The sequence below is a fragment of the Coregonus clupeaformis genome, chromosome 5 (assembly GCF_020615455.1).
Source record: "Coregonus clupeaformis isolate EN_2021a chromosome 5, ASM2061545v1, whole genome shotgun sequence".
Lineage (NCBI taxonomy): Eukaryota > Metazoa > Chordata > Actinopteri > Salmoniformes > Salmonidae > Coregonus > Coregonus clupeaformis.
The window spans coordinates 40,179,581-40,206,499 of NC_059196.1; the positions used below are offsets into that span (position 1 = coordinate 40,179,581).

Here is a 26,919-nt window from a genome sequence, read left to right on the forward strand (position 1 = left end):
CCATTAGATGCCGACTGGGACAACATTTAGGTAGATCTAAAGTACCTACCGGTATCTATAGTACCTATTTGTTCTGAATGAGGTCCCTGGGACAAGAACAACACCTAGCAAACACCAGTGGCGGTATTAGACTTGTGTAGTTGAAGAGGACGGATGAAATAATTTAGAGAAATTCAAATGTTTCTAAAATGGGTTACTATAAAATGGAGATAACCTCAATGGGGCTACCAATGCTGTCACAGTCACCATAATGGCACAGATACAAAGATGAGTCCTCTAACTCTATGCTTTCTGCCAATCATCTGAATCATACATGTAGCCCACTATAGCAAAGATTTCTCTGCCTACAGTAGGCCTATTTGCGTTTTCAATCATTTGATTGGATGGGAAAGATATCAATTGATATTGTAAGAGAGCTGATTGGTAATCTGTTCACTCTCCCCTGAGCTATGTCATACTTTTTTTTTAACCATCAATAGAGTCAAAGATGGTTTGAAAATCCTGTGGCAAAGTCTTCGTCTCTTCCTCTCTGGTGAAGTGAATGGAGCTAGAGGACGACGGTAAATACCCGTTCTTAAATATAGGGATTACTGTTGAGACTACAGTAGACTATTGCAAACAGTCTGGGTATATACACTGAGTATAGCAAACATTAAGAGCACCTTCCTAATATTGAGTTGCATTTTATTTTTTTATGAACTTCTCTAACTGTATGCATGGGCAGGCACTGCCAGTAATGTTATGTGAATAATGATTGTTTTTTACCAGGGGCACAACTTTCACTGGGGACGGGGGGACATGTCCCCCACACATCCTGAAATTGCATTTTTGTCCCCCCCAGTTTTAGCATTGGAATGTGATACAAAACACGGCAACGGTGTGGTTTAGGACCATGCAGACTCTTCCGAGCGGTCGGGTAGAATGTTTGGAGTGTTTATCCGACTGGATTTAGGACCGCGCGGACAGCACAGAGCGGGCTTACAGGCTGTGTGAAGGCAAAAATTCTGGAAGGCTGGCTGAACCAGCACGGGAGAGTTGAGCATGGTTCAGTGTGTACGGGTTGCGCTCTTTCAACGAGTTGTAAAAGGTAGCAGAACAGAAACGGGCTACTCTTTAGTTGACTGATGTAGCTGGCAAGGTAACTGCTGTTTAACTTAACAGAAAAAAACTAAACTAGTTTTTATTCGCAGTGCTGAGCTAGTATTGTAACTGACATGTAATGTTAGCTAATGTTTCATCCCCTCTCGACGGAGGTGAATGAATAAGCTACGCTAGTGAGTAGCTACCACAGCCAGGTCAGCTCTAGCCTCTAGTTATCTGTCAGATAGCGATATGAGGTGGCTATTATTATTATCTAACAGCAGTTGTTTGTATGGAAATGTGGTGTAGCCTTTCTTTTGTCCAGTTTCAGAAATAAATGAACTTGGCAAGCTTTCGCGAGTTGATTTACCGTTAGAGAGAGCTGGCCAAAAGTTGGCTTACATTAGCTATTATTTTTGCCTCAATCAAACTAGACCTGAATCAAATGATGAAACCATTGGCCAAACGATTGAAGATTGATATGCTGACTTTTTTCAGTGCAATGTGAGTTGTATTAGTCAGTATGGCAATGTAACTTTATTGATCTGTCAGTTTCCCTAGCTAATTCCCTACTTTTTACACTGACACAGTCAGTTATAAACAGCTCTGTTACAGGCTTCACTGTCATAGTGCACAGTAGAGGTCTGCTTGGGACCAATTTCTTCATCCCGCTCCCGCCCGCACCGGCTGGCTTTCTGTCCGACTCCCACCAGCTACCGGAAGAACTGGTCCCAAACCCAACCGCAATCCCGCAATGTTATTTTAGGCAATGTTATTTTAGGCGTATGTGACGCAGCTCACTTGCCAGCCATGGTCCCAGCAATTTTGCGCAAAAATAACTTAAGAAATAGGTTAAATTACCAGAGATTCTCACATGGCCCGTACATTGTATTACTGGGCTATATCAGCCAATATGCTAGATGTCGTTTGAAGAGAGCAGAGTTGGAGAGACTTGCACTTTCTCTTGAGCAATTTGTATAGCCTACCTTTTAGGAGTGGGAAGATTCCGAGCAGGTTCAGACAGCCAGGGAAGACCAGTCTACGGAGCTCAGGTGAATTTTGCAGTATATTCAGTGAATTATACAAAGTTCCATCTTGAATTGATGGGTAGACCTACTGTAGCTACATGCTTAAGCTTAAATCTGCAGTCTGGGATCTGGGAATAATGGTCATTTCAATTATTGAACCATTGATAATGTATAAATGTACACCAAGGTAATGCCTCATTTTTGGAGGATCAGATGGTGACAGGGGTCTCAGCAGGGTCAGGCAGCCAGGGAAGACCAGTCTGTGACAGAGGTGAGGTTAATATTTTGCAGATACAAAACTTTATTCTCTCTGTCCAGCAAACACTGGACAAGCCAGATGCTATTTTAAGGCAGTCTGACAAACCTCCAAAGTTGATTTCCAAACTGTATCAAGGGTTGTTAGAGGCTTTTCCCGATGACACAAAACATGTAAAACAAAAATGTGACAAAGACCTGGGAGATGCTATCGATGATGATGAATGGATACAGATATGTTAGAATGCCCAGTCATGCTCATATAATCTCAGACATAAATTACTGCAATTTAAAACCATCTATAGAACGTACTACAGTGGGGAAAAAACGTATTTGGTCAGCCACCAATTGTGCAAGTTCTCCCACTTAAAAAGATGAGAGAGGCCTGTAATTTTCATCATAGGTACACGTCAACTATGACAGACAAATTGAGAAAAAAAAATCCAGAAAATCACATTGTAGAATTTTTAATGAATTTATTTGCAAATTATGGTGGAAAATAAGTATTTGGTCACCTACAAACAAGCAAGATTTCTGGCTCTCACAGACCTGTAACTTCTTCTTTAAGAGGCTCCTCTGTCCTCCACTCGTTACCTGTATTAATGGCACCTGTTTGAACTTGTTATCAGTATAAAAGACACCTGTCCACAACCTCAAACAGTCACACTCCAAACTCCACTATGGCCAAGACCAAAGAGCTGTCAAAGGACACCAGAAACAAAATTGTAGACCTGCACCAGGCTGGGAAGACTGAATCTGCAATAGGTAAGCAGCTTGGTTTGAAGAAATCAACTGTGGGAGCAATTATTAGGAAATGGAAGACATACAAGACCACTGATAATCTCCCTCGATCTGGGGCTCCACGCAAGATCTCACCCCGTGGGGTCAAAATGATCACAAGAACAGTGAGCAAAAATCCCAGAACCACACAGGGGGACCTAGTGAATGACCTGCAGAGAGCTGGGACCAAAGTAACAAAGCCTACCATCAGTAACACACTATGCCGCCAGGGACTCAAATCCTGCAGTGCCAGACGTGTCCCCCTGCTTAAGCCAGTACATGTCCAGGCCCGTCTGAAGTTTGCTAGAGTGCATTTGGATGATCCAGAAGAGGATTGGGAGAATGTCATATGGTCAGATGATACCAAAATATAACTTTTTGGTAAAAACTCAACTTGTCGTGTTTGGAGGACAAAGAATGCTGAGTTGCATCCAAAGAACACCATACCTACTGTGAAGCATGGGGGTGGAAACATCATGCTTTGGGGCTGTTTTTCTGCAAAGGGACCAGGACGACTGATCCGTGTAAAGGAAAGAATGAATGGGGCCATGTATCGTGAGATTTTGAGTGTAAACCTCCTTCCATCAGCAAGGGCATTGAAGATGAAACGTGGCTGGGTCTTTCAGCATGACAATGATCCCAAACACACCGCCCGGGCAACGAAGGAGTGCCTTCGTAAGAAGCATTTCAAGGTCCTGGAGTGGCCTAGCCAGTCTCCAGATCTCAACCCCATAGAAAATCTTTGGAGGGAGTTGAAAGTCCGTGTTGCCCAGCGACAGCCCCAAAACATCACTGCTCTAGAGGAGATCTGCATGGAGGAATGGGCCAAAATACCAGCAACAGTGTGTGAAAACCTTGTGAAGACTTACAGAAAACGTTTGACCTGTGTCATTGCCAACAAAGGGTATATAACAAAGTATTGAGAAACTTTTGTAATTGACCAAATACTTATTTTCCACCATAATTTGCAAATAAATTCATAAAAAATTCTACAATGTGATTTTCTGGAGAATTTTTTTTTTCTCAATTTGTCTGTCATAGTTGACGTGTACCTATGATGAAAATTACAGGCCTCTCTCATCTTTTTAAGTGGGAGAACTTGCACAATTGGTGGCTGACTAAAGACTTTTTTCCCCCACTGTATATGCCAGTGAAACTGAATATCATGCACTCAGAAATTGTATTATTCTGCTGGAGGTGTAAAGCACAAAGGGGGACATATTTGCATATGTTGTGGTCTTGTGAAGGGTGGCTGAATTCTGGCAAAGAGTATGTTCTTTTATCGCAGCATGTCTACAGATTCTCCCTTCTCCCTGTTTTTGTTTGTTTGGAAATGTTGATACTGGAGATTGTTATCAGAAGAAACTGTGTAACCTAGCATTTATAGTGGCTAATAAATGCATTACCACAATGTATGGAAGAAATGTCAAGTTATGAACAGTATCACTAGATCTGTTTTAAGATTCAGGGAATACTGTGCAACTTTCATAAGGTCTGGATGCCTAATATGGAATACTGTCCGACAAAAGGAGTCTGTAATGAAAACATGCCCACGTCAGGGGAGATACCTATTTATTATTTTATTTAATCCATGTTAGAATAAGGCTGTAACATAACAAAATGTGGAAAAAGTCAAGGGGTCTGAGTACTTTCCGAAGGCACTGTATATATATTTACCAAAAAATATATGGGGGATTTTAAATGATGCAGACAATTACATTGATGGAAGACACAATCTATCTGCAATATTAAAGCTGATATATTAATTCCCCCCCCCCCACTTCTAAACCAAAGTTGCACCCCTGGTTTTTACATAGATATATTGATTTCTTCTAAACTCCAAACCACAACCTTGCAACCTGACTTGGGCAGCTGGTGTGGCAAAGCAACTGTATGGAGCCAGATTGCTGCCAAAAGATTGAACATACTGTACCATTCAAAAGTTTGGACACACCTACTCATTCAAGGGTTTTTCTTTATTTTTACTATTTTTTACATTGTAGAAAAAAAGTGTTAAACAAATCTAAATATATTTTATATTTGAGTTTCTTCAAATAGCCACCCTTTGCCTTGATAACAGCTTTGCACATTCTTGGCATTCTCTCAACCAGCTTCACCTGGAATGCTTTTCCAACAGTCTTGAAGGAGTTCCCACATATGCTGAGCACTTGTTGGCTGCTTTTTCTTCACTCTGCCATCCGACTCATCCCAAACCATCTAAATTGGGTTGAGGTCCCGTGTAGCTCAGTTAGTAGAGCATTGTGCTTGCAATGCCAGGGTTGTGGGTTTGGTTCCCACGGGGGGCCAGTATGAAAAAAAATAAAAAATGTATGCAGTCTGGATAAGAGCGTCTGCTAAAAAATGACAAAAAAAAGGTCCGGGGATTATGGAGGCCAGGTCATCTGATGCAGCACTCTATCACTCTCTTTCTTGATAAAATAGCCCTTACACAGCCTGGAGGTGTGTTGGGTCATTGTCCTGTTGAAAAACAAATGATAGTCCCACTAAGCCCAGACCAGATGGGATGGCATATTGCTGCAGAATGCTGTGGTAGCCATGCTGGTTAAGTGTGCCTTGAATTCTAAACAAATCACAGACAGTGTCACCAGCAAAGCACCCCCACACCATAACACCTCCTCCTCCATGCTTTACGGTGGGAACTACACATGCGGAGATCATCCGTTCACCCACACCGCATCTCACAAAGACACAGCGGTTTGAACCAAAAATCTCTCATTTGGACTCCAGACCAAAGGACAAATTTCCACCGGTCTAATGTCCATTGCTCGTGTTTCTTGGCCCAAGCAGGTCTCTTCTTATTATTGGTGTCTTTTAGTAGTGGTTTCTTTGCAGCATTTCAACCATGAAGGCCTGATTCACACAGTCCCCTCTGAACAGTTGATGTTGAGATGTGTCTGTTACTTGAACTCTGTGAAGCATTTATTTGGGCTGCAATTTCTGAGGCTGGTAACTCTAATGAACAAATCCTCTGCAGCAGAGGTAACTCTGGGTCTTCCATTCCTGTGGCAGTCCTCATGAGAGCCAGTTTCATCATAGGGCTTGATGGTTTTTGCGACTGCACTTGAAGAAACGTTCAAAGTTCTTGACATTTTCCGTATTGACTGACCTTCATGTCTTAAAGTAATGATGGACTGTAATTTCTCTTTGCTTATTTGAGCTGTTCTTGCCATAACATGGACTTGGTGTTTTACCAAATAGGGATATCTTCTGTATACCCCCCCTACCTTGTCACAAAACAACTGATTGGCTCAAACGCATTAAGAAGGAAAATAATTCCACAAATTAACCCTTGAATGAGTAGGTGTGTCCAAACTTTTGACTGGTAGTGTACGTATCGTTAGGATCGTAAGAAAATCCATACGTACATTGTTAGGATCGTATGAAAAGCCATGAGTGAAACATGAAACTTAACCGTTAATTTAGCTCTGTAAACGTACAAACCCTATGTTACAACTATGAATGAACATTTACACGTTCAATTCTTACTTTATGTGTCCCTTTACCTGGTTACATATCTTTTTTATACGTACAAACTTTTGTTAGGAATGTGGCATCTGCAAAGGACATGAACCGAACATAGCTAGTCAAAGTTAGCTAGTCAATCAAGCAACTCTAGCCCAGATGTTAGAGTTGCTTTGCAGCTTCCGGTTTCATTTCCAAAATAAAAGTATTGAGCTTGTTTTAGAACAGCATTCGATAACGACGTTTTACCAGTAGATGGCGTAGTATAGGCTTGGGCCTTCAGCAAATTACTTGTGTGAGAATGATACTATAAAGGCACAGAAGAGCCTTGTCTAGAATAACCGCCTTAGCTGCAAAATAGAAAGTAAATATGATTTATGCTAGGCCTTTCCCCTATCTAAATATGCCATGCTGTTGTGTGTTATTTAATGGCCATATAATTGCATAATTTATTTTTATAGCCGTGTGGGGCTACTGTGGTGATCATGTAACCTAATGAATCACACTTTTTCCAGTATTTGGGAGCACGGACTGTAGGCCTTATATTAGGCATTTTGACTGTTGTATTTGCGAAATCCACTCTGTATGTAGGGTTGCTATAGCCATTTGCATTGCACAACCCCATCACGCAGAGGCTATATCCATATCAATAAATTAGACAAAACAAAATATTGATTAAGTCTTGGCTACAACCTGTCCTGAGCGAAATAGCCAAGGGGTCCCAAATGGTCAACACTATCTATAGCCTATTCTTATTGCCAGATCTGTTTTCCCCATCAGCCACTGCATGTGTTTCTTCAACTATTTTGTTTAACATTTATTTAGAGGTTATATTTAGAGGCCTGTGAGCTATGGTCTCTTTTTAAGGGGAGGCCTATAATAAAAACAGTAAAAAAACACAAATAGAGTTCTAAAATTATTCCACAAGACACCAGTACCCAAAATTATAGCCTAAATTGCAATACCTACAAGTTGAAAGCCAATTTTTTTTATTTGGATAGGCCTAAATTAAACATTGAATTATTAAAGTGATAGGCTAAAGAACTTTGGATAATTTTGATAATTTTGAATACACACCTGTATTTCAATAAACAACTGGATAAGACTGTTCTATTCTCTTTGATTTAGTTCCTATTGCAACTCAGACAAATGACAGAATAGATGTCATACTGATTGACTGAACTGAATGAAGGATTAATTAAATGTTCAAATATGTTGAAATGATGAGTTGCACGCATCATGCATGCTCTGAACTTTATTTGGCTAGTAGGCAAATAGGCCTACATTAGGGTATAATGACTCTATGGATACATGCCTCCAGAGGGCCTCTTCTGAGGCTGACGGGTGCTTTTCGGAAGAAGCATGGTGCTGTGGTGCTGCATGGAGATCACAAGCTCTTCAACTGGGCAGCAGTGTCACGATGGAGGGAATAGCCTATACGGAGACTACCTAAGACCACTGCAACATAATTATTGTAAAGTGTGGGAATAAGCTTATGCCAGACTTAGTCTACGTTTAACCTCTCCCTTGTTCATTTCAAAGTCCATATGTTCATGACCTGATTCATATAAATCAAGTCAAATTATTTTAAATTCATATTAACCCCTCCTACAGAATATGCTTTGGCAAGGTTTTGAGTGACAAAATAAATGTCAAAATATTCCATAAAAAATTAAAATTGAGTGGCAAAGACCCTGGTGGTCATACATAATTCATAGATTCACCAAACATCTATTATTATTATTATTCGATGTTTCATTATTCCTGGTATATACTACTGGTTATGATTGCAGACAGAGCCCAGAGAATGGGATGGTGCAATATTGAATTAGTCATATTTTGATAAGGTGCATGCATGGGGATATCCACGTCACTCAGAGATATGCCCATGCTGTAGGGATACACCTAGAAGAATGAAACTTCACTGTTGTAGGCATAATACAGCTAGTGCTATCTAGACTTGCGCTGGCAAACAAATCCATTACATTAGCTACCTAAATGTGAAGTAAACTCAACTGAGTAATAGAGAATGGAGACTTTTAACTTGAAAATGTGCAGGATACCTCTTTCCGGTGTCCCTGACTTTTGTTTTTTTTATACTGTGTTATGCTTGTTCGTGAAGCACTCCTCACAGGCCATTTGGTGTACGTTTTTTTTGTTTGTGAGATGAAACTGCCAAAACTCTGAAAGGTATTATTGTACATCAGAATTGCAACACAAGATTTGTTCAAGCCTAAAATGTTAGTCCATAATCCTAATATGGTGTTTGTATGTTCACAGATTAAATGTCACGTTTACTTTTATGTTTCACGCATGGCTTTTTTTATGAGCCTAATGATGCTTATGTTCAGACTTTTGGCAGCTATCTGGCTCCATTCAACTGACTGTAGACGAAAGTCTAGTGAAGTCGGGGGAGGTGCATCTAGGACAGCCTAAAGTCGGACACTAATGCGGTTTTCGAACAGCAAGGCTCAGATCAACATGGCAGTTTTGCCATTGTTTATAATGTTGAAATAAACATGGTTCCAACCCCCATATCACACACACACAAACTGAAATTATACTTACTGAAGTCATACATGTGTACATTGTACAATCAATCAGTGAGAGAGAGCATCAAATATTACATGCATTTGTATGTATCCACTGTATACATAAATCGCAGCAAAGTTGGTTCCTGTTTCAGTCATGTCTTTGGTCACGTTCGCGTGAGTCAAACAAAAACATCCTAATGATTGGATAGCAATAGAGCACCCACAATGCAGGCGATGGCTGTGGGATGAAGTTGGTAAAGAGCAACTGCAGAAACTTGCAGTCAAAACTTCATGACCTTTGGTCACATTATTTTTGTAAAAAACATGCAGGCGCAAGTCGGACATTGTTAAACCCCATAATGCAACACAAATCATCAAAATGATCCGCTCGAACACGCCCAAAGGTAGCTCAGAAATGAAGTCATGGGCGTTGATTGGGCAGGCCGAATGTTTCGGCTATGCTACTGGCTAGCTAGCTAGCTAGTTAGTTTACAAGGGGAAGCAGCCTTCGTGGATTTGCATTTTATTTGCACTTCAATGGAGGTCCGGCCCGATGGATGGGTATCTGAGGGATGTTTGAAGCATGTAGACGAGAGTCGCCCCGGTCCACCGAACGCATGGGTAGAAAATGATCAACAGCACCAGTACGAGGAAGCGCAGACGGAGAAAACGGGTCCGAATGTCCCTCCATAATCTACTACAGCAGTAGAAACTAACTTTTGAGCAGTCACTAGCCAGCTTGCTGCTAGGTGACTAGCTAGCTAACTACACAACTAGCTATTATATAAAAATGAGCTAGCTCGTTGGCTAATTAGGGGCCTTTTAGAGAACGTTAGGGAGTGCCTTGTTCGTGTGTAGTTAGCTATCTAAGGATTGTTACGGTTAGCTAAGTTAGTGAACGTTGGCTAGCAACAACATGATTCGCTGGACATTGACCTTGTGCACTGTCTAATAACCAGCCAGCTAACGTAGTTAACTAGCTAGTTAGTAGCAGTGGCAGCCAGAAAGTCCGATGTAATTACGTGAAACTAACGTTAGGCAGTTGAGTGTCACTTTTGCTAACGTTAGCCTTTGCGAATGTAGCTAACGCGTTAGCTATTGCAACACGAACCGGCTTCTCTGGAATGTTCCGCTAAACGTTTGCTAGTTAAGTAGCTATTAGCTAGCTACGGTAAAGAGTTTACATTTTCCCCTGTCCGCCAGAATTGGTTTATTTCTACATTTATGTAATTGTAAGAGTTATGGTCTGAGTGTTGACATCAATGGTAAAGTCTATCGTTAGCAAGCTAAAAGCTATTGTTATTTTTGGGCCTGTTGCTCTTGTCACTTGAGTCTTCTCTGGCATTGGCATAGCCAGCAGATCCGACCCACTTGCTTACAGCTGCACTATTGTCGGACAGCATTCCTGTGTATATTAAGACACCAAGGAGCCACGGAAGATATGGCTCAGAAAATGTACCTCAATCCAGGGATGAGAAATGCGTTGTAGTCAGAATTGTCCCATTATCCCAACTGTTATACAGAGAAGATTGAACGATTGCTATTGAACATTTACATTTACGTCATTTAGCAGACGCTCTTGTCCAGAGCGACTTACAGTTAGTGCATACATTATTATTATTTTCATACTGGCCCCCCGTGGGAAACGAACCCACAACCCTGGCGTTGCAAACACCATGCTCTATCAACTGAGCTACCTCCCTGCCTGCCATTCCCTCCCCTACCCTGGACGACGCTGGGCCAATTGCGCGCCGCCCCATTGGTCTCCCGGTTGCGGCCGGTTACAGCAGAGCCTGGATTCGAACCAGGATCTCTAGTGGCACAGCTAGCACTGCGATGCAGTGCCTTAGACCACTGCGCCACTCGTTCAATCTTCTCTGTGTAACAGTTGGGATAATGGGACAATTCTGAGTACAAGGCATTTTACGTCCTTGGATTGAGGTACGTTTTCCTAGCCATATCTCGCGCGGCTCAGTAGTGTCTTAATTTACACAGGAATGCTGTTTGACCCTAGTGCCACTGTAAGCAAGATCAGATTGGCTGGCTAGTATTGGCAATGACGTGTCTAGTCATGTGAGCGGGCCTGACTGTCTCTTTTAAAATGTATTCATATTTCATGTTTAAAATAAATTAAAACATACCCATTAATTAACACTTTCAATATCAGATTTTGCGTTGTCTGCAGGAAATATGGCAGGCGCATCGGAGTTTAGCCATACAAATTCATTGGATAGCCTGTATTGTTATGGACAAAGAAAAACCAGGCGTGTATTCAGTTCGGTGAAGATTGTTTAAGAAATCTAGGCCTACTCTATGCAAGTACAGTGTATTTGATTGTAGTTGTGTGTTTTCTTGTCATGTCATCAGGTAATGGAAAAATAAATGGAACCCCAGTGGAGAGAGAGGGCACCCCTTCTACCCCTGTTCCTGTGGATGCCCTTCATTACTCGAGCAGCAGACAACCTGAAACTTCTAACTTGAAACCAAAACCTTCTGGGAAGTGCCTCGCCTCTCACACAAAAGGCAGTAGCAATAGCCATTTTAAGAACATTATGAACTGCAAAAATGACACGCCTTCAGAGTTGAAAACACATTATGGCAAGAGCGAGTCCATTGCTTTACCAAATGGCGTTGTGCTCCTCAACCCTGGCCTGTACGTTAACGGCTGCCCCAGCAAGCCTGGACCAGACAGTGGTGGCAGTGGTTCTGAGAGTGGATACATCACTCCCAAGAAACGCTGGGCTCAGCGGAGTGCAATGGCTGAGGAGAGTGTGACTGCTGGGCAGGAGAAGGCTGTGCTGCAGGCAGCTATGGTCCCTAACAAACATGAGACGGAGCCTCTCACTCCAGAGGCTGCCGATACAGCAGCAGGCTCTCAGTCTCCCACCTCCATCACAGGTGTCCCACCTGTGGCACAAGCCCCTGTGGTTCAGGTTGGTGAACTACAGTGTAAGAACTCTGACGGCAAGGCTGCTGCAGGCTCTGTTAAAAAGCTGGAAGACCGACTGAGCAAAGCCAAGCTTACCTCCACAAAAGAGGACTCATGGACCCTCTTTAAACCACCCCCTGTCTTTCCTGTGGACAATAGTAGTGCCAAGACAGTGCCCAAGGTCAGTTATGCAAGTAAAGTGAAAGAGAATCTAAACAAAGCTGCAGGTGACACCTCACCTACCCAGTCCCAGGTGCCCATGTCTGCTGTCAAAACCATCACCTCCCCTAGCTTCACCAATTATCCCCTATCTGGAGAGGGGAATAGCTGCCCCCTCCCTGTGCCTCTTTTTACCACTACTGTTTGCATTACCCCAATGCCTGTCTCCCCTCCCCGCAAGTGGGAGAACGAAGCATCCGTGTCCAGCAACGGCACAGATATGTCAGGCGCCCCCTCCATGACTACCAGAGAACTGAGAAAGCTCAGTCTCCTTGTTTACCCCCTGGCCACTTCAAATATGCAACCCGCCCTCCCCAGCGCCCGCCAAGTAGACTCACCTACTGCTAAGACAAATCCCAAAGCTCTGGTGGACATTTTCCAGAACCAGTGGGGGCTGTCGTTCATCAACGAGCCCAGTGCAGGGCCTGGGGTGGGGCCGGCAGTAGTGGGGCAGCCAGCCCGGAAAGGCCAGATCGTGGAGATCACCTTTCAGGGAGGCAGCCCTGCAGCTTTGCCTCTGCAAGTCTCTGCCACCTCCACTCTGAGACCTGACAAGCCCCTCTTCCCTAAGGCTTACGAGCAGGACAAACAAACTATCTCCCAAGCCCCTAGCAGTGTTGGGAAATCAGGCCCTCACTTGTCTCCTGGCCCTGATGCTGGGCTGGGAGGCCAAGCCCCTGGCCCAGACACTCTGAGGGGCGAGGCTGGGAGTAGAGGTGCCATAGTGTCCTCCTTTTCTAAGGACCCTGGTGCTGAGCTGCCTCTTGCCTCTCCTGCTTCTCCTGCTCATCCTGTGTCTGCTCTGGCCAAGGAGCCCAGCCACCCCAAGGGTTGCGACCCAGGATCTTGCTGGGGGGCGTTCGATCTAAAAGCTGCTGTTATTTATCACACTAAAGGTAGGTAGCTGTTGCCTCTGATGTTCATTCACAAAGTTAAATAATTGACCTGCTATGGCTGGTCCTTAGAACAGAAATAGAATGGTGCATGTAATAACTACTGTATTATCAATCTCTCACACTGTACTAAACATGTTGTTTTTATATTTTTACAGAGATTGAATATATTCAGAATTTACAAAAACAAGGTAAGCTTGTAATTCCTGCTGTATGATTGTGGAGAGATTGTCAAGAACCCGAAAAGCCTTATATTGCTATAGTATGTCTGAGCTAAGGAAATCTGACCTCCTACTTCCTTCCCTCTAGATTCAAAAGGAGTAGTGTTCTATGACCAGTCCAAGGATGGGCCTGTTCAGTCAAGTCATGACTAAGCGCTATGCCCTCTCCTGGCTGCTGCCTCATGAAACGGTTCCCTAAAGGACACTTAGAACGGCTCCCTCTCCTTTCTGAGACTAATGTGCAGGACTCCTTTGATGTGAGCAGCTTGTGCCGTAGAGGGGACACAGTACAGCAGCACCACAGAGACCACACTCAGCCTTTTACAGGGATGTTGACATTTGGGAGATTACAGGATGGTTGAACAGTGCGGAACACAACTTTGTGACAGGAAACGTGTCAGCAAGAGTGACTCCTACATTTCTCCCTCAATTCCAATGTTCAGAGACAGGCTTGTTGAAGACATCAAGTGATGTGGGATGCTCAGTCATTCAATCACCACCTCGGCATTTCCGCCCCATCTTTGGAATCACAGGATACTGGAGAGAGATGGCCTGAGATGGCCTGTCTCTCAGCCTGTCATGGAAGATGAAACATTTTGATTTCTTTAGGAATTCAAAATGTTCACATTTGAACTGTAAGGTATCACAGATGCATAATTTTTAATTCAGACCGAAACAAATGGGAAAGGCTTGAATGTTTTAGAATGGTTGCCTTCTAGATGTGTAAACAGTGTGTTGCAAGATGAAAACAAGCTGGGTTTTCTGCTCGTATTCTAGGTTAGATGCAAGCAAATATCATGGGGGAGGCTTTTGTAAGCCCCTGCAAAACAGTCTTTGGAGGGATTATGGAGTAGTTGGTTCACATGTTATTTTTCCCTGTTAACTGAATTACACTAATTAGAAATCCCAGGTCATTGGGTGGACAGATGGAAGGTTCAAATCATGAGAATATGCATCCCTCTCCCATCGAGGCCTAGGTCTGTTTTCAATTTCAAAGTACTGCCTCAAAGTTCTGTTTCAATTCTTTGGGCTCTGTTAATTCCTGACAGTTTTTTTGGGATGTTTTTCTCAGGGTGTGGTGGTGGTTACCAACACTGCGCACATTATGTTAATCATCCAGGCTATGCTTAACATGCTACATCTACATTTGAGTCATTTAGCAGACGCTCTTATCCAGAGCGACTTACAGTTAGAGAGTGCATCCATTTTCATACTACTACCATCTCAATGCTCCAATGAATGCCCCATATTTTCCTACATTAAAAAAAAAGATTTAGTTTTTGAAGTTCTGGGCAGTGTTTTTCTCATTGAGTTTTGCACAGGTTCAGCACTTAGGCAGTGGCCACTGTTTTGTGCTGTAGGAATGCGTTAGAGACTCATGCAGGGTAGTATTTTAAACAGAAATATGCAAATGTTCATGTGTTACAAATCTCCTATTGACATCAATGCAGGATTTAGTGTAAATTTAGGACCAATGTCTCAAGTCTGTGTTTCACCTCCAGAGGAGAATTGTTTGTAGTTTTTTATGTTAAATTCATAGGGACAGGATTTCTTGGCCTCTGATCAGGTTAGAATGCTCCTTTCTGAGACTGTTAGGTAAGGATTTGTCTTTCGTGAGTCCCCATACGTGAATTTAATCAGCCTACATTATGATAACTGATCAGCACTTTAAATGTAGACTATCTATATAATTCAAGTCAAATTTAGTAATTCATTAAATGAAATGTCTATTTATCCCAGCTAACTCTTTGGCTCCTAACAATTACAGCACCTTTTTAAGTAGGACAGTCTGTTTATGATCGAATATAGTTATTGGCAGAAAGTTGTTTGGCCATATTAATGATCAACATTGCCAAACTAAGCCAGGAGACATCTTTGAACATTCTGTTTGTCTATGCTAGGGTATTAATGTTGTTTAGCTTTTATTTACTTACTCTTAACCAAATGTCAAATGAATTTCACCTCCTCTGGGGATTGTCAGGCTGTGATCAGTTTTTGCAAATTATAACTAACTTTTTTGGGGGTTGGTTTCTCAGACTTTTTAGGTAGTCAGTGTTTTAATTGTCAGGGTTAATGTGAAAATATTAAAGTCTGTATTTGACTGATAATGGCTAATTTATGGCATCTTAATTCCTTTAGTTTGTGTCCCTCTAAATTGCAATTAAAATATTGGAAAACAATCTAATAGCTCTGACATTTGCATTTGATACTAAAATGATACTACAGTGTATTTAGAAGGCATCAGTGACCGGTGTAGTAGAATGTGCTGGAAAACCCTGTTCAAGGACTGCTGTCTTCTGTTGTGACAGGCAAATAGCCTGTGTGTGTGTGTACGCATGCATGATGTGTATCTTCACAAACATGGTCAAGGGTCAACCCTCCCCTCCACAAGTTGTGCCATGTCTCGACTGTTCATGCTGTAATGTATTAAGTTACGTTAAGTGTTGCTCACTTTTCTTTTCCTGCTGTAGTTATGGTAAGGATTTTAACAAAAGTTGTCACAGTTTATAAATCTATTAAAAATTACAGATGATAATTAGCTGAAACTTCCTGTATTCTTGTTATTTAAATGACTTACGGCTGCGCACTCAAATCTATATTTACAATAACTGCCCCTTAAATGAAATCAGTCCCAATTATTCATTTCCATATATTAGTGATTGTTTTTCCTCCTTTTTTCAAGAGCTGAGGTTTGAATGGATCAAGAGAGACAAACAAAGCCAGGAAGGTATAGAGCAGGGGTATTCAACTCTTACCATAGGACCCTCAAACTCAACTCTGGTCCTTGAAGCCAGTTTTACTGCGTTTTTTAGTTGTTCCTCCATAATCAGGGATTTAGACCTGGGACACCAACCAGGTGGGTGCAATTAATTATCAGGTAGAACAGAAAACCAGCAGGCTTCGGACCTCCTAGGACAGGGTTGCCCAACCCTGTTCCTGGAGCGCTATCCTGTAGGTTTTCGCTCCAACCCCAGGTGTAACTAACCTGATTCAACTTATCAACCTGCTAATTATTAGAATCAGGTGTGCTAGATTAGGGTTGGAGCAAAAAGCTACAGGACGGTTGCTATCCAGGAACAGGGTTGGGCAGTGCTTGGGTAAGCGTTGAATATCCCTGCCCTAGGAGGTATGGAGCCTGCTGGTTTTCTGTTCTACCTGATAATTAATTGCATCACCCTGGTGTCCCAGGTCTAAATCAGTCCCTTATTAGAGGGGAGCAATGAAAAAAAGCAGTGGAACTGGCTTTGAGGACTAGAGTTGAGTTTGAGGGGTATAGAATAATACTAGAGGACCTAACAAATTCTACACATGCTGCGAGTGCAAGACTACAGTGGTTAGACAAGGACGTGGTATGTGTGTTTGAGTCATAGCTCAACACCCCCCTTTACCAATGGAATGAGTGTATCAGTGAGCAGGAAGAGGACAGACGTATCTGAAAAGATATGTGTGCAGTATGTTGACTGAATATAGAGATGAGGAACTACCTCTAACCAGTCACTTTAACAGAGAAAATGTGATACTTTATTTGTTTCTGTTTTTGTTTGCTGTCGATGCTTCCTGTTAGCGATGTAATGTTTGGAAACTAACATGCTGGAAATTGTGAAACTTAACAGGAGATAAAAACAAGGGAAACACAATTTGTTTCACATTGTATTAATAAAACCTTGTTGAAATTATTTGTATGCAGTTAGACATGCTTTAGGTAAGGAAGTGAAATATTGTTATAGATGTTAAAAGTTGTTGCTGATAACGAATGAAGATCAACATCACAGATGTGTCAGAATGACCAGACAAAGATAAGAGCAAAAATAGACAGATTTTATTATGCTATACACACAGCACTATATATCTGACATTTGAAAACTATCCACAGCAATCAAAATGCTTTTTTTTACTGGAACAATCAATAACAGAAAACAAAGAAATAGAAAACTATCAATCTAGTAATACAACATTAGGCTAAACAAAAAAATTAGTTACGTGATACATGAGCAATTTGATTGCTTCACCTGTTGATAAGACCAGGGTCAGAATCCATTGAATAATTGTTTTAGAGCTGAGTGTCTCTCTAAGATAGTGGAGACAAGACCAATGTCCACCTCTCCAACACTCACAGTGAATTACTAACTCAGGACAGGACTATGAGTAGAGTGCTAGCAAACAGTGTTGTGGCAGTTAAACTATTACATCAATTTGTGCTGTATTTAACTGTAACAGTGGTTTTCACTGGTAAGATCCTCAAAGTTTTATCATGACGAAATATAGGGAAGACTGTCTTTGTGAAAGTGTGTGTGATTGTGTGTATGTGTGTGTTTTTATCAAGGTCAAAGAATGACAGCTTTCCCTTGACCAGGTCCAGATGCACTCTCATCTTTTGGGGAAAGTGATCTACTGTGAGGTGATGGAGATTTTGCTTTTGGGATATTGCTAGGTATACACCACAAGTAGTCATAACACCCCAGAATTCATCTGGCATATCGGTAGAATAAATAAGCCTGTTGTCATGCTTAGTGGCCACACCTGCAGCCCAATAGTAACCATCCAAATTCTCAATATCCCAGCTGTGTGTTCCTGAGTTAAAACCCTCAGAGCCTAGGACACATCCATCAATCCTCTCTGGGTTGTCAGGAAGCTGTAGTGCTCTATCAGCATATCCTATGCTGGTCAAGTCCTCGGACAGAATGAGACTTGTGCCTACAGTGTTGGGGTCCAGGATTACAGGAGCTAATGAGAGATAATTAAAATTGACAATTTACTCTGTAAATAACCCACACGTTTAATTGATACTAACACAAGTTTAATTGATACTAACATGAGCATTGTGTTGCAATAGAGAGAATAACCTTATTTTGAAAATTCAGAACAGTATGGGGGTCACTACTGGATTTCATCTGAATTTGCCTTTCAAACTCCTTTGATTGATACTGTTCTAGGACTAAGAACAAGGCGCAGACTAAACCAACTGTTGTTGTTGTTTTTTTGCTGTAAAACACTCACTGTAATGAACAATCCCTTGCATCTTCACCCAGACTCTGAACTGCAGGTTGCCCAGGTGTTTGGCCACGTCTATCAGCGCTCCTGAAACCCTCTGTGCATCCGGCAGTGGGTGCTGGGCTCTGGAAGAATGATTAGTGTTCAATACTGCTTTGATGATGGGTTCTGAACCACAGAAGAGATACAGGATGAAGATTACTTACCTTTTCACAGAGGCCTTGTAGTTCTGAAGAGGAACAAGAAAGCAGGTGAGATGCAAATCAGTGTTATCAATAAAATAAACAGTAAATAATACTGTAGAGAACGGCAGGGCAGGGAAGCAAACTCGGGTCACCGGCGTGAAAGGCACCTACGCATCGCACCAATACGGTTAATCTACTTGGTAGGAATTGTAAAGTGGCTAATATAGCGAGGATCGCTATATTGTCCCCTCCGAACGGGAAGGAACGGGCTTCGACTACTTAGACCCCTCACACATTCTGGGCTGTGCATTCCGGTGCATTCCGATGGCCGCCATTCCCACTTCGGACACCAATGTAGCGAATGGGGGCGCAGAGAAGTGAACCCAGGTCACTGACATGAAAGGCAAACACCCAACACATTGCGTCAATAGGGTTAACCCACTTGGTGGGAATTGTAAAGTGGCTCATATAGGAAGGATCGCTACAATACTCACAATATCTACTCATAAGATCAAAGGTTTACCTGCAAGAATGAGATGTCTTCAACTCTCAGCTGTTGTTTGATGGCTTTGATTGTGTCTGAAAGTGATGATATTTTTCTGCTCATCTCTGTTATCTTGTTCTTCATCATCTGACTCTTCCGCACCTCTTCCATTCTCACTGCATCTATCCTGGCCGCCTCTTCCTCTCGCAGAAACTGGTACAGATTTTTAAACTGCTCCTTAATCTGTCTCTCTGTGTGCTGGGCTTGGATCTGGAGACAGTGAGAGGGATATCTAAGACATACAGTACTGTATCCCCCCCATCCCTGATGGCATCCAATCAAAATTGCTTCACCTCAGTCTTCTGTTACGGTATGATGATGATCTTCCCTTCGATTAGAACCGAGTTGACAATAAACACTAACTAGCCAAAATGTGTACAATGTTGTTGCATCAATACTCAAATTTCATACCTTGATATGTTTTGCTGTTTTATCACAGGTGAGTTTGACTTCATTAAGGAGCCTCAGTTTATCTTTTAGGGGGTTCAATACAGTCTTGAGTTTCACCTGAAATGAAACAACATGGTATTCACAAACTTGTTACTCTATGTGAAATTGCTGTGTAGGAAAGACAACCCTAACCCTAACCCTAACTATTGTAGAGCACCACAAACTACTGCTAAATGTTCCTAGTAATCCCCCCAACAACCTTCTCTGAATAAAAAAAAAATCCTACCTTATGTTCCTGTACAGCTTCCTGTATGGGGATGCAGTCATGATTTTTATGTTTCCTTGAATCACGACAAACCACACAGATGGGCTCTTGATCCTCCATACAGAAGAGCTTGAGTTTCTCACCGTGCAGACTGCAGAGCACCTCAGACCCTCCTGAAACGCTCGGATTCCTTTCCTTTAAGACAGCCTCACACAGGTTCTTTAGAGCCCGGTTACAGGGTGGATTACACATTGAAAATACTTCCCTACAAACGGGACATTCCTGAAATCCTCTCAGTCTCCAGCACTTCTGCAGACAGGCTTTACAGAAGCTGTGGCTACATGATAGGAGGACAGGATCACTGAAGATGTTTAAGCACACAGGACAGGAGAGATCCTCTTCTGGAAGAGACAGTCTGGAGGCCATTTTCTCAGTCACACTCGTAATGCCCCAATGTAAGGAATCAGTTAACTTTCACTTTTAAAGACTCACCCTTGTTTGGTAGCAGGCAGCTACTATAAGACTATGAACTAAAGGATGTCCTCATCTCCTCCAGTAACTGATCTGAAAGGTCCTGTGTCATGTACTTTGCCCTTTGTTGAACAAAACAGTCAAATAAATAGAGCTAGTTCTGTCAAAGAGTGCTGTGTTTTAATTCCTGTAAAAATACTTCCTGCATTCTGTGCATTACATGTGTATGAGGGGAGGAGCTTTGCAGCTACACACAGATACCGCAAAAGTCTGTACATAATATATCATAGCAAAGAAACTGATTTGTTAATGTTTCTTGCTTCAAGCATTGTGAAGAGGGGGTGAATACCCCCTTAATTATGTTAGTGGTAGATGTTGAGGGTCTGTGTGTGAAGGCCTCAAGTTCCTTGTTTAGTTCCAAGTTAACCAGTGGGCGGCAGGTAGCTTAGTGGTTAAGCGCGTTGTGCCAATAACCGAAAGGTCGCTGGTTCTAATCCCCGAGCCGACTAGGTGAAAAATCTGTCGATGTGCCCTTAAGCAAGGCACTTAACCCTAATTGCTCATGGAAGTCGCTCTGGATAAGAGCGTCTGCTAAATGACTAAAATGTAAATGTAAATGTAAACCACTGGAGGGCAGTCAAGGTTTAACAGAGCTTGTATTTTGAAGACACACTATCCTTCACAATGAATTATTTACCCTAAAGCGCTTTTTGTGTACAATAACTTAATTCATTCAAATCATCCGGAAAGGAATCTCTCAACAAAAAAAAACTCCTTTATTTCTCTAGAGCAGATTTTTATTTTTGCATCATGCAATTCTAGCAATTTGATTAGAGATCAGGTTGTTCAGAGGTCATGTGTTTTTATTGTTTGAATTGCAGAATGTCAACTGCATCTATTGTCTCGGGGTTGTCCCATTGTCTCTCTATTACCACCTTCAGAGGGAAACGTTTTTACCATGTTTTTGTGTGAGAAGAGAACAAGGAGACCTTGGCCCCGTTACCTTGACCACCGTGGAAGTGTTTGAGGCCAAAATGACTACTGTGTGTAATTATGGTGTGAGGCAGGCTGGAATGGGACTTCAAAGCGTCTCCCTACTCTTGTCATGTTGAGGGTGGAGGAGTTTAGAATATATTTATTGAACATTTATTTACGTTATATTTTTTTCCAAATGGGCAGGTCTGTAATGCCTGTAGAAGCACAGTGTTGCGGTGTACATCTTGAATTTGAAGAAACATAAAACATCATACTGTTGTCATTACAATAATATTTATACAGTATGAATATTTATCATACAGTAGATTCAGTTCTGAACACAGAACTGTCACTAAATGGTTGATTCTATTAATTGTGAACATGAATATTTGTGAGCCTTAAGCAGTGAGCTGTCTAATTACCTCAACTTCTGATAAAATATAATTAAGCTCAAGGTGTTGTTTGGTGGCCAGTGACTTTACCCATGGATTGGGGCAGAGAGGGTAAGATTCCTGCCCCACTACAGGGGTAAACTACAGGACATGTCATGTAATCAGATCAGACCATCTTACTGTAGTCCCAACAAAGCAGCTTTTGCCATGGTGTCAGAGAAACGTATCACTTATCTGGGCTCTAATATTGTCCTTCAGTGAAAAGCTGCAGGGTTTTAATTGTAGAGCACTTGCATGAATAATGCTAGACCGAGCGATGTGCACTGCTGGAACATTGCTACTGTAGGCCAGTTTGCCTTGAGCGTGGCACTTCAGAACAGTACACCAGTGGGACGCTAGTGATTTAACTCTCCTTGTGTATTGATGACAGACTCATGTGAGTGGAAGGTTTGTGTTATTAACAGCTCATATTTCACTCTGCTGGAATGCATGGCTGTCTCATTGAAAGCCCAGGCACAGGAGGCCGTCTCTGAAACAGTACACTGTGAAGGTAAATCATTTGTTCAATTTGAAGGCTTTGGCCATTCAGGCATTACTTTAGTTATTGTATGCTGCATGTAATTAGAAGGTCCTGTCATATTTGGAGTGAGGAAAGACTCTCATTTATCTAATAGCTCTGTGATCTTTTTCACTATCTTTGTTTGCCGTAACAAGTGTTCTTTTCTTGGCACTTAACCTTTTTCCCAGATGGGAATGTTGCTGCATGTTCTCACCATGGAAACAGATCCAACAGAAAGACAACAATACAACTCACACAGTGATGACGACTTGGCTCTGTATGTGCACAGACTGATGTGTCATCTAACTTGGTGATAGGCAGACAGACAGTTCAGATCTGCGAGCATTACAAATGTTCTCACAAATCTCCCATTGACACTGCTGAATGACTGAAGATGACAGGTGATTGATGCTGATGTACTGTAGATACTGCATTTACAGTAGTAGGTTCTAAACCGAGTCCTTTGGGACCATCAGTCATTTCATGGATAGAATTGGATAGAATACATTTATTTTTTATGGAGCACAGAGACCTGTTTATTAGTGTGTGTATGTGTGACTCAGCCCTGTGCCATCGGCTCACTCTCTCTTTCCACAGGAAAGGGTCTGAGGTGCTCTGCATGCATACAGATAGCCCCTTGTGGGTGAGTCAGTCTGGTTGAGGAGGCGGGACGGGGAGGGAGGAGGGTTAGAAGAGGGGATCCACCTCCACAGGGTAAAGATCCTGTCCAAATATGACATCACTGTCCTCCTAAAGGCCAAGCAGCTCTGCCAGTGTATGAAGGCAGAGGGTTGGAGCTGGATGGGGGAGAGCATGTACCAACAGGGTCCTCCACCTCTACAGGTTTACAGCTGCAGGAACAAAGGGCCAGGGGGCCCCAGAATACCTGGCTGCTATGCTGACTTTATTTCCATCACACCCAGTTGGACTCCCCCTATTTAACGACATCTTAAGTGAAGCCCATGGAATAACAAAGAGTAAAATAACATCTCACTTCCCAGATACATTATGTCCATATTCTCAATGACAAGAGCACAAACATGTTTTAAGCGTTGCTGTCTACCTCCGTTTCTCTGTTGTTGTTGAAGAACACAATTACGTTTTCATTGGTTTGACACTTGAATTAAAACAATAGTAGCAACAACACACGTCTTCATTGAAAACGGTTTTTCTTCCATTGCTAGATTACAAATATTAGTCAAAATCTGTTCTTAAAGGAGTGTGAAAATTCCATCACCATTCAGTCAACATACTGGACCCCAATTCTTCCTGCTTACATATTATCTCAAATAACCCCTGTGGAAATATGTCTCTGTAAAGAAATATATGTTGAAGACCTCTAATAACAGCCAGAAAACAACTGCTCATTCTCACAATCTCAGAGGAGAGAGAAGTGTTGAGCAGGTTGCTCCTGCCGGCCGGCCTGCCTTTCAAAATGGTTTTGTGGATCATGGGTGTGAAGTAAAGTCCTTGATTTATTCATGGCGACAGATAATTGCTGGTGTCTTGTTATCTGTCAGAAACACTGGGCCAAGGGATGTTCCAAACTACAGTCAAAGCTTTTTGTGTTCGGACCATAAATCTGTCAAGCTCTGCTGTATATCACAGGCTGTATTTCCACGTAGAAATGTTTGACTTGATTTTCCCTTACGAAAAATTTATTAACCCTACAAAAATGCCCATTAATTATAATCCACATAATAATTCACATTTCCTATTGCTGCAGGATTATTTTCCTGCTGTAGCAAACTGGCTAAAATTAAGATCCTACATCTGTAGATCTATAGGCTACATGACTCAGCACACTGTGCTGTGCTAGCCCCAAATCCTTTCCGTTACAAATTAATCACAGACAGTGCTGGACTACCTGATGCTGTAATTACAGACGCAGGGTGTGACGCGCTGACGGAGGGAATCAGACGCTTCAGATTTCTGGCGGAGTAAATGAACACCCCACATGTGGAGGAGGGAACGGAGACATTGGTGCAGACCATAATACACTGTCTCTGTTAGTTTGCTTACAATTGAAGATGGCTTGGGGCAGCAGCTCCAGTAACTCTGCTGACATTTAAGATGGCTTGGGACAGCAGCTCCAGTAACTCTGCTGACATTTAAGATGGCTTGGGGCAGCAGCTCCAGTAACTCTGCTGACATTTAAGATGGCTTGGGGCAGCAGCTCCAGTAACTCTGCTGACATTTAAGATGGCTTGGGGCAGCAGCTCCAGTAACTCTGCTGACATTTAAGATGGCTTGGGGCAGCAGCTCCAGTAACTCTGCTGACATTTAAGATGGCTTGGGGCAGCAGCTCCAGTAACTCTGCTGACATTTAAGATGGCTTGGGGCAGCAGCTCCAGTAACTCTGCTGACATTTAAGATGGCTTGGGGCAGCAGCTCCAGTAACTCTGCTGACATTTAAGATGGCTTGGGGCAGCAGCTCCAGTAACTCTGCTGACATTTAAGATGGCTTGGGGCAGCAGCTCCAGTAACTCTGCTGACATTTAAGATGGCTTGGGGCAGCAGCTCCAGTAACTCTGCTGACATTGCTCATTCTAACTCCTTGTGAAAAATAAAACAATCGATTGACCATCATTTGATTAGAGAACAATCTCAGTTGATACATAATGTTATGATTTTAGGTGGAACAATTAAGGTGAAGTGTCTTGCTCAAGGTTACCTCTTTTTGAAGGTCAAAAGGTACACTTTGGTCAAAGCCTACACTAGCCTCACAGTTTATTTTTTATAAACCGTTGTTGCCTCATACACTAAGAATAGAGAAGAGATGTAGAATGTATGACAACTTGCCATAGTGTAATAAGACAAGCTTAAAGTTGCACCAAAACCTACTTCACAAGATTAGGCTACTGTACGATGCATAGTTCCCACTGTGTTCTCTCAGACTCCAGAGAGCCAATTCTGCCAAAACACTGAGCTTCAGTTCCCACGCTCAAAGTCCTCAACTAGTCTTGCATTATCTCCTACTTGTTCGTTGTAAGGGTTGGTGTGAGGTGTGACCCAGGTGCGGTGCAGGATAGACAGTAGGCAGTAGGCAGAGATGGTGAAACAAGGATCTTTACTGGTGGTCCCGAAGCCAGGATACAAAACAACGGACTTAACACAATAAAAAAAAGGTGGAGCAAAGAAGTCTCCAAAAACAGGCTGACAGACAAAATAGAAAATAGTAACTATGACTGAAATAATAAAGAATAAGGGAAAACCCTTCTCGAGTACCTGTACATACTTCTCAGATCAGACACTGATTAGTACTGCTGAGCACATAGAAACTAGCAGAGAAAACTGAGCAAGGGAATACAGGGAAGTGAGGGCATAAATACACAGGTGAACAGGTAGACACAGGTGACACCAATGATTAGTCCAGACTGTGAGTGAGGAGGTGCCTAAGGTTGTTGGAGGATGACACCTAGTGGGTCGCTCCGGAACTGCGACCCCATCCTGTAACAGGTCGTCAGACACTCTACCTGTACAGGTCCTACATCCTCCCTTTAATTTACTCTCGCCCAAAGGACTCTGTCAGTCCAGGACGTGGCTAACCAAGTAGATGCTTCAGATTCTCCTGGGATCATTCTGCTCAGATGACATCAAACAAGTAGTGGCTGATGACATAAAAAGTGAGGGAGAATGATGGATGAAAATAACGTTGATAAATCAGATAGTTATCGCATATATGCAGCAGATGTATAGTTTTATTTACAAGGATGATTTTTGAAAGTTTCATATGTTTTTTATTCCCCCCCTCCCCTCAGATCTCAGATGAGGATCATCTTGTGAGGATCCTCGTCTGCAATCAAACCAAGGGGCCACAGAAAGAAATGTGAGTAACAGGAATCAGGGAAAAGAGAGGGTATAGTCTAACATTGATGTCATTGTGACTGGGAAGGTCATATTGTTATGGGGATGAATTGATTAGATATGAAGAAAGTCTTTAGGGAAAACTCTGACTGGAATTGTCTAGTTGTGACCCTCCCACCTTTTCCAAAACCCAACCTATGATTAGCATGGAAAGGTTCTGGCTTTTACAACTAATTTCAAATTATAGCGAGAACACCATGTCAGAGTGTGCAGACCTGTGTTTAAGAAACCTAGACATTACGCCCTAATTTCAGAACAAGAAAAGGAAGGGTGATGTTGTAATTCTCACCTAAAATACTTTTTTTACACCCACAATAACTATCGGCCTTTTACTGTTGTGTTGCAATGGGGAAAACACATTGCTCTCACCATGTCAGTGCAGGAAACAATCTAAAAAACACCTTTGCGTGACATAAACCTGGACATTTCTCTTTCAAACTGTTTATTTGACCAACAAGGCATTCTACATTATAGGCCTCTACAGAATCTGCCCAAATTAGCACCCCCAAACTGAAAGGTCAAGCTACGCCTATGACAGCAGTTTAAACATAAACGTTGAAAATGCTATCACTAAATTAGTGTGCATTGACATTTACACCACTTAAACCAAATCATCTAACTGTTGGGATGGCTCAAAACATGCACCTTGTACCTCGTAGGCCTAATTGACTTTTTAAGCAGCGTACTATAAACCCAGGCAGGAATGACACAATGTCTTCAATAACCCCTCAATGGGTGTGTGATAAGAGTTATGACCCCCAGCAGCATTTGGGCTGATATGATCAGCAGAGTCCAGTCTGACGGGTGAAGCTACAGAGCCTTAGAGAATAAGTGCTGTTGTAAATCTAGTTTAAAAA

At 42.2% G+C, this 26,919-nt stretch overlaps 2 protein-coding genes across 2 annotated transcripts; one reads left to right on the top strand and one right to left on the bottom strand.

Moving 5' to 3' along the window:
- The first annotated feature begins 9,555 nt into the window (after positions 1–9,555).
- On the top strand, positions 9,556–15,961 carry LOC121557879 (nuclear fragile X mental retardation-interacting protein 2-like). Its single transcript, XM_041871347.2, has 4 exons — positions 9,556–9,833; positions 11,528–13,204; positions 13,360–13,392; positions 13,511–15,961. Exons 1-4 carry the CDS (start codon positions 9,698–9,700, stop codon positions 13,573–13,575), a joined length of 1,911 nt encoding a protein of 636 aa, XP_041727281.2. The 5' UTR covers positions 9,556–9,697; the 3' UTR covers positions 13,576–15,961.
- Positions 15,962–17,220: 1,259 nt separating this feature from the next.
- LOC121567023 (nuclear factor 7, brain) lies at positions 17,221–20,464 on the bottom strand. Its single transcript, XM_041876962.2, has 6 exons — positions 19,820–20,464; positions 19,555–19,650; positions 19,123–19,353; positions 18,621–18,643; positions 18,421–18,539; positions 17,221–18,147 (listed from the first exon to the last, which is right to left on the bottom strand). Exons 1-6 carry the CDS (start codon positions 20,222–20,224, stop codon positions 17,612–17,614), a joined length of 1,410 nt encoding a protein of 469 aa, XP_041732896.2. The 5' UTR covers positions 20,225–20,464; the 3' UTR covers positions 17,221–17,611.
- Between the last annotated feature and the right edge of the window lie 6,455 nt (positions 20,465–26,919).

Bases quoted from the DNA above. Each gene is read 5' to 3' on its own strand.
- LOC121557879 (XM_041871347.2), top strand. From the start codon at position 9,698: ATGGAGGTCCGGCCCGATGGATGGGTATCTGAGGGATGTTTGAAGCAT. The intron at 13,205-13,359 runs GTAGGTAGCTGT...ATATTTTTACAG, and splicing joins TGTTATTTATCACACTAAAG to AGATTGAATATATTCAGAAT. The intron at 13,393-13,510 runs GTAAGCTTGTAA...CCTTCCCTCTAG, and splicing joins TCAGAATTTACAAAAACAAG to ATTCAAAAGGAGTAGTGTTC.
- LOC121567023 (XM_041876962.2), bottom strand. From the start codon at position 20,224: ATGGCCTCCAGACTGTCTCTTCCAGAAGAGGATCTCTCCTGTCCTGTG. The intron at 19,354-19,554 runs GTATGAAATTTG...CACTGTCTCCAG, and splicing joins AAACAGCAAAACATATCAAG to ATCCAAGCCCAGCACACAGA. The intron at 18,148-18,420 runs GTGAGTGTTTTA...ATCTCTCATTAG, and splicing joins GCAAGGGATTGTTCATTACA to CTCCTGTAATCCTGGACCCC.